At 35.2% G+C, this 7,384-nt stretch overlaps 1 protein-coding gene across 2 annotated transcripts in view; it reads left to right on the top strand.

The window, feature by feature from the left end:
- fig4a (FIG4 phosphoinositide 5-phosphatase a) overlaps positions 1–1,229 on the top strand; it is an 81,469-nt gene extending 80,240 nt beyond the window's left edge. For both annotated transcript variants that reach the window (XM_058755941.1, XM_058755942.1), the window contains exon 24: positions 778–1,229. In XM_058755941.1, coding sequence (XP_058611924.1) covers positions 778–955 — 178 coding nt within the window. In that variant the 3' untranslated portion in view covers positions 956–1,229. The remainder of the gene's footprint in view (positions 1–777) is intronic.
- Positions 1,230–7,384: the final 6,155 nt, after the last annotated feature.

The raw sequence follows: 7,384 nt of genomic DNA on the forward strand, positions 1-7,384 counted from the left end.
CAAATTTGCCAAAAGCATCATTTTCATCAGCGTTGACTTTTGAATGAATTTATTCGAAAATGTATTCGAGTATTTATTGTTAACATGTATTTAAGTAAAGTATCACTGTAACTTTTGCTAATTTTGCTCAATACACAACATATTTATAGCACCATTTATATATACTCATGCATATTCTCTTTTAAAAAATATTTAATGCTCAATTGTTATTTTTTATATTTTGAATCTAATTTCACGCCTATCTCTTTAAAATGTATTTAATATTCAGTTATTAGTATTAAATAATTTTAGTATTTTGCAACATTTTTAATCTAAGTTAATACATTCAAAATAAATAAATAAATAATAATAATATATATATATATATATATATATATATATATATATATATATATATATATATATATATATATATACCAAATACTCAATTATATTTATTAAAATTTCAGACATATTTAAAAATATTCTATTATTAGAATTTTATATTCTAATATTTTAAAATGTTTGTTAACATATGTTTATAATATTTTATTTAATTTTTAATTATTAGAATGCAATCATTTTAAATTATAGTATGTTTAAATGTTTTAATGTCATTTTGTACTTTTTTTTTTTTTAAGTAGTTTTATTTAATAGTCAATTATTAGAATTAAATAATTTTAAATTATTCATACATATGTTTTAAATAAAAAAAAAAGTTGAATTAAATACTTTAATATTATAATAATTTTTAATTTAATCTCTGTGTTTTTTTTACTCCTGTGTTTTCCCCTGCAGCGCTCCGGTGTCTCTGTTCCCGTCGGACAGCATCTACGAGGTTTCGGCTCCGGAGGTGGACGTCCAGAGCCGTGAGGTGTTCGAGTGTCACGTTCAGACGGGTCGTGGTTGGGTCAGGACTCTTTGTCAGGATGACGTGCTCATGTACCGCGAGTACATCAAAAACAGATACATGTGAACAGATTGACTGATGGGAAATGGTTGAATTATTAGAGCAGCAGTTCTCCATACTGCTCGTTTAAAATGAGTTGTTTGACCATCAAAAATATACAACATTCCTTTTCCCTATAAAATTCCCTATTTTGTGGCGTGAAAGTGAAACAAATCGATTCGCAGATGAGCTTCTGATTCTGAGCTTCTGAAGTTGTGCCTGATGTTAACGTGATGTATGAGGTTACATATGTACAGAAAAGAATAAAAAATCATGAGACTCAGTTGAGTGTTTTTATATTCATATATTCATTTTGGTTCAGCGTGTGCATCGTCCTGCAGCGTTTGTGCGCGAATTGTGAGTGTTGTTGAGGAATTTACTGAGTGATCAGATGCAGCATTTCACCTGCTGAAAACTCCCACAGACACACAATGAAGGAGGAACCCGAGACACTTCTACAGACCAGAAGACCAGAGATGCATTTCACACCAGACAGGAAGAAAACGTAAAGCAACTATGCGGAACACTCTAGCAACAACCCAGAACAATTTAGCAAGCACATAGCAGCCACCCAGAACACCTTAGCAACCCCCTGGCAACCACACAGCAACACCCCAGAAGAAACAACCTCCTGGCAACCACTCAGCACACCTTAGCAACCACATAGCAACCAGCCAGAACAACTTAGCAACCCCCTGATAACCACATAGCAACACCCCAGAAGAAACAACCTGCTGGCAACCACCCAGAAAACCTTAGCAACCAGCCAGAACAACTTGGCAACCCCTCAGAAAAAAACAACCTCCTGGCAACCACTCAGAACACCTTAGCAACCCCCTGGCAACCACATTGCAACACCCCAGAAGAAACAACCTTCTGGCAACCAACCAGAACTAGGTTTGCAAAGGGGTGGAAAATTTCTGGCAAATTTCCAAAAACTGGAAATCTTGAGAACTTTCCAGGGTTTTTTTGGATATTTTTGGGGAAGTTTCTGGAAACTTTCTGTCCATTTGCAGCCAGACCCAGAACACCCTAGCAACCAGCTAGAACACCTTAGCAAACTCCCGGCAACCACCTTATCACCCAAGGTCTTTTGGGTGGTTGCCAGGAGGTTGCTAAGGTATTTTAAGTGGTTGCTAGGAGGTTGATAACAACCTAGAAGACCATATCAACACCCTGGCATTGTGACTTTTGCACAGGCAAGTACTGCTTACATTTCTTTTGAAAATGTTAAAAATATATTGTAATTTTTTTGTTTTTCATAATTACGTATCGTGAATTTTATATTTGTAAATTATATTTTATTACTGAATTATACCTATATACGGTCATATGCATATATCCCCCTCCTCTCTCTCTCTCTGTGCAGCGTCTCGTTTCTCGCTCCGTGTGCCGCGTGAGTCTGGATCCATTGCACAGGCGTCTGCAGAAATCAGTCACATGGCAGCAGGTGGAAACTTATGAACACACACACACATACACACTCATGCATACTCGCTCGCTCAGAAAAGTGCTGCTGATTACAGGCCGTATTAAAGCTCCATTAGTCTCTGGACAATAATAAAGTGAGATGTGGACAAAAATAATAAAAAATGTGATTTAATTTTTTATCTGAATGTGTGTGTCACTCGCTGAGGTTATTATTACATCTTAAGAGTGAAAAATACACTTGAGCTCAAACAGAGTTGTATATACTTCAGGACATTTTTTTATGCACTGCTCAAATTTGGTCTATTTCACTTCCATAACATGTTTTCTATCAGACTAGTGGGAAAAAACATCCAAAATACACATTTAAGTGTTTGTTTTATTGCACTTTATCTATTTGCATCTATAAATTTCAATTCTAGTGCACAGGGTTTATTTTGTGATAATGAGCATTGAAGCTCATGCATTAGAACCGCTGTCATTCACACAGCTCTTCACGCATTACATGACATTTCTTTTACTCTTGTTCCTGTTGCATGAGATGTTTTTTCTTTCTCTCATGGCTTTTTCTTCTTCTTCATTCAGTCTTTCTCTCCCTGCTCTTTCTTTTTCTGTTTACATTGTTGTAATCATATTTTTCAGTGGTGAGTAAATGCATGCAGCTGCTCAGGTTTCTAGGATACCAGGAGAAAGGAGATGGAGAGATACTGAGAGAGAGATGAGCTTCACTGCAGTCAGATACTGCTGACAGTCATCATGACACACATGATCACAGCAGACATACAGATGAAAATTACATGACAATATATGTCAATAAGTTATACATTAAAAAAAAAAATTATATTCAACATTTGTAATTTTTATATATATATATATATATATATATATATATATATATATACATCATACATATCTTGTTTATTTTAATATATTTATAATTAATATATATTTATATATTTTAATATTTAATTTTAATATTTTATTTAATTTTTATTTACATATACAATATTTTAGAAATAAAATATATTACAAATGAAATGTCATTTTAAAAATATATTTAATTTTTATTAATTTTATTATAATATTTTTTAATATTTTATTTATATTAGACATGTTTACATTACATATAAAACAGTATATATTGTATATACTCTATAATGTTTATATATAAAATGTGATATAAAATATATTTTATATATAATATAAAGTAAGTGAGATATTATGAAATGTGCGATATAGCTGTGGTCAAAATATGTATAATAGATGTGTGTCAGATTATGGTGGTTTTTAAGGTTCAAATTTGAGTGGATTCCAGCAGTTAATTACAAACCAGACCGACCAAATGATGTTTAAAAATTCATTTTCAGCCACTCAGTCATTATAGCAAAGTATACCTAGACATTAATATTAATATATTAGTATTAATCTACAAGTAGCTTTCCCGTCTTGCTCAGTTCTACATTCTTTGTCCTCCAGGCGGTTTTTGTTTTTGTTTTTTCTTTCTTGCTTTAGCTGGGCTCTCCTGAGCTTCCAGACGTCTGTGTTTTATCCTCATTATATTATAATTAACACTGTTCTCTGAGAATGCCGTTGCATTCACGCATCTGATGCTGACATGATATTGTTGCTATGCAGTTGCTAGGTTGATTGTTATTTTACAGAAACACCTCTCTTATGTTCTTCAGCTCATGCAAATCTAGTTTCAGTCTTAAAGTTGGGCACATTAGAAACTTTCAGATGTCTTTCTGATTAGACTCTGTGGTTATGAGCGTCGTGTGTGTCGTCTGTCTGTCTGTGACTCTTTGAGTAAATGGAGCTTCAGAAAGGCCTCGCGGGTGCAGTGATCGCTCAGATGCTCGCTGTGAATATTTGACTGCTCTGTGACGATGTGAACAGAACATTCACCCCACGAGCTCCATTACAGGCCGTTTTTGCTGACTGTTTCTGCTCTAAATCACCTGTGGAACATGTTCTCTTCGGCTCAAAAGTCATGTGAATTTAATATCCGTGCTTCTAAATCCTGTACAGAAATGACTGTGGCTGGACTATGGTACAGTGATGGAATCAGATTGTACTTTAACATGTTCCTAATGTACATGTACCATCGAAATGAAGGATTCCTAATCATATGCCATGGTCCTCTGATGGTATCAGGTAAAAACACAGGCCTACAATGAGCTGCAGTGACATTTTGGATGGTTGCCATCCACCTTATTTTGAAATGTGAAAGTATATAAATAACTAGAATCTTTACACTACAAACTAGTCTGTAAAACTGGATCTCTATATTCATTCTATGTGTCTTCTTAAGGTGTAAATTTATTACTTTTTTGTTAACCTGGCAACACATCCCTTAAAAAATTAACTATGGTTTGGTAAAAAAAGAAAAAAAAACATAGTTATTATAGTTTAACCATGGTATTTGTAGTTAAACATGGTTACACTTTTACTATAGTTAAACCATGGTTAATTTTCTGTATTTGTGTATACTTCTTCTTTTCTTTTTTTTTTTATAATTGTACGGCCTTAAAGGTATGATGTTTTCTGCTGTTTAATAAAAAATTAAAAAAAATAAATCAGAAAAAAAGATTTGCAAATTCACTCCGTCCTGATCTGAATCAAATGATTCGCAATCTGCGCTCCGAAGTCCCGATCTGAATAATGATTCGGGACCATAATTTCAGACAAAGAGTCGCAGCGTGGATTACGAATCATTCCTTTTGTCAAATGAACCCGCGCCAAAGTTCCGATCTGAATCAAATGATTCGCAGTCCATGCTCCAAAGTGCCGATCTGAATCAAATGATTCGCAGTCCATGCTCCAAAGTTCCGATCTGAATCAAATGATTCGCAGTCCATGCTCCAAAGTGCCGATCTGAATCAAATGATTCGCAGTCCATGCTCCAAAGTTCGATCTGAATCAAATGATTCGCAGTCCATGCTCCAAAGTTCCGATCTGAATCAAATGATTCGCAGTCCATGCTCCAAAGTGCCGATCTGAATCAAATGATTCGCAGTCCATGCTCCAAAGTGCCGATCTGAATCAAATGATTCGCAATCCATGCTCCAAAGTTCCGATCTGAATCAAATGATTCGCAGTCCATGCTCCAAAGTGCCGATCTGAATCAAATGATTCGCAATCCATGCTCCAAAGTTCCGATCTGAATCAAATGATTCGCAGTCCATGCTCCAAAGTGCCGATCTGAATCAAATGATTCGCAGTCCATGCTCCAAAGTTCCGATCTGAATCAAATGAATTGTGAACCCGCTCTAAAGTTCTGATCTAAATCAAATGATTTGCAACACACGATTTGAATAATGATTCAGGAACTATAAGGAGTCGCAGCACGGATCGCAAATCATTCATTTCGCCAAATGATTTGCGAACCTGCTCCGAAGTTCCTATCTGAATCAAATCATTTGCAATACGCGATCCAATTGGAGCACTTCGAAGGGAATCATTTTACGACGCAATTGTTTTACTGATTCAGAGTTTGACCCATCACTATAAGTGCTTTTTATAATCATTACAAGTGTTGTCGAAATTCGAAAATGAATGGCTCTTTTGATCTGGTTTTTGCTAGTGAATCGCTTGAACTGAATGATCGAAGTCACGAGTTTGAATCAATCAAAGCAGTTTGAGCGTAAAATTACTACGCACTCAATTGAATCGGTTTGTTCACATCTTCAGTCATGTTTACACGATACTGTCAGCATTACCACTGGCTTAGCTCGCTAGTTTTATAACATTAAGGCCCGGTTTCACAAACGGGGCTTAGCTTAAGCCAGGACTAGGCCTTAGTTAAATTAAGATATTTAAGCAACTTTTACAAAAGTGCCTTAGAAAAAAACATTAAGGTGTGCATCTTGACACAGAACAATGACACTGACATATTTTAAGACATGTCAGCGCAAGATATTTTCAATTGAGACAGCTCAAACATGCATTTTAGTCTGAGACTAGTTTAAGCCTTGTCTGTGAAACCGGAGTATCTGAAATAAGCAAAAAAGTTTGATTTTTATAAATAAAATATCAATATTTTAATTTCAAAGGTCACATCCAACACAAATCTACGAACATATTCAGGTGAGGTAACAGGTTTACTGCTAACTAGGCAAACACTCTATTAATATGACGACATGCAGCTCAAAATACATGTTAGATGGTGTGTTAGTATGCATTATGCGACATTATGCGGCCGAAATTACTACAACATTGGTTACATACACGCATATTTAAACGTTGTAAACGTCATTTGCATGTGTATTTTACAAGGTATTTTACATTGTTGTGAATAATGTTAAATGAACATTGCAATTAAAGTGCACACATCCAGGCCGAAAGCTCAATGTGGGTGCTCAACCCCAAAAACTATTTCAAACAAGAAAAGCAAAGTTGGCACACAACAGCTCCAAAAGTAGAAATATTTATGTTCTCATCACAGGTGACGTTTCGAGGCTAAAAGCTCTTCATCAGACAAACATTTTGGAGCTGTGGTGTTTCAAATTTGCTTTTCTTGTTTGGAATAATGTTAAATGCAAAAATACTGTGTTATAGTGCCATCATCCAAATTTGCCAACCTTAGTTGAATGCAAACAGATTTTGGGTAACACTTTATTTTAAGGTGTCCTTGTTACTTACTATAATAGCAATTAATTATGCATGATTACATGCAAGTAACCCTAAGCCAAACCCTAACTATATAGTAAGTACTGTACATGTAGTTAATTAATATTACTCGATACTTAAATGTATAATTACACTGTAACAAGGACACCTCAATATAAAGTGCAACCAGATTTTGTATAAAATACAGTGCACCTTTCATTGCACAAATCATTACAGCATGTGTCACGTGCGCTCGGTATGTTGCATTAGATCAAACATTGATATTACTATCTCATGCACATCAGTTGCAATCATTCACCTGTAGATCGGTGATGTTATGCGAACGGCTCGGTCGCGCGCAGATGTAGGCGGTGGCGTGCTGACGTCATCGGGGTTTATTAGCGCCGCTCGGATCCGCAG

The sequence above is a fragment of the Onychostoma macrolepis genome, chromosome 20, assembly GCF_012432095.1.
Source record: "Onychostoma macrolepis isolate SWU-2019 chromosome 20, ASM1243209v1, whole genome shotgun sequence".
Lineage (NCBI taxonomy): Eukaryota > Metazoa > Chordata > Actinopteri > Cypriniformes > Cyprinidae > Onychostoma > Onychostoma macrolepis.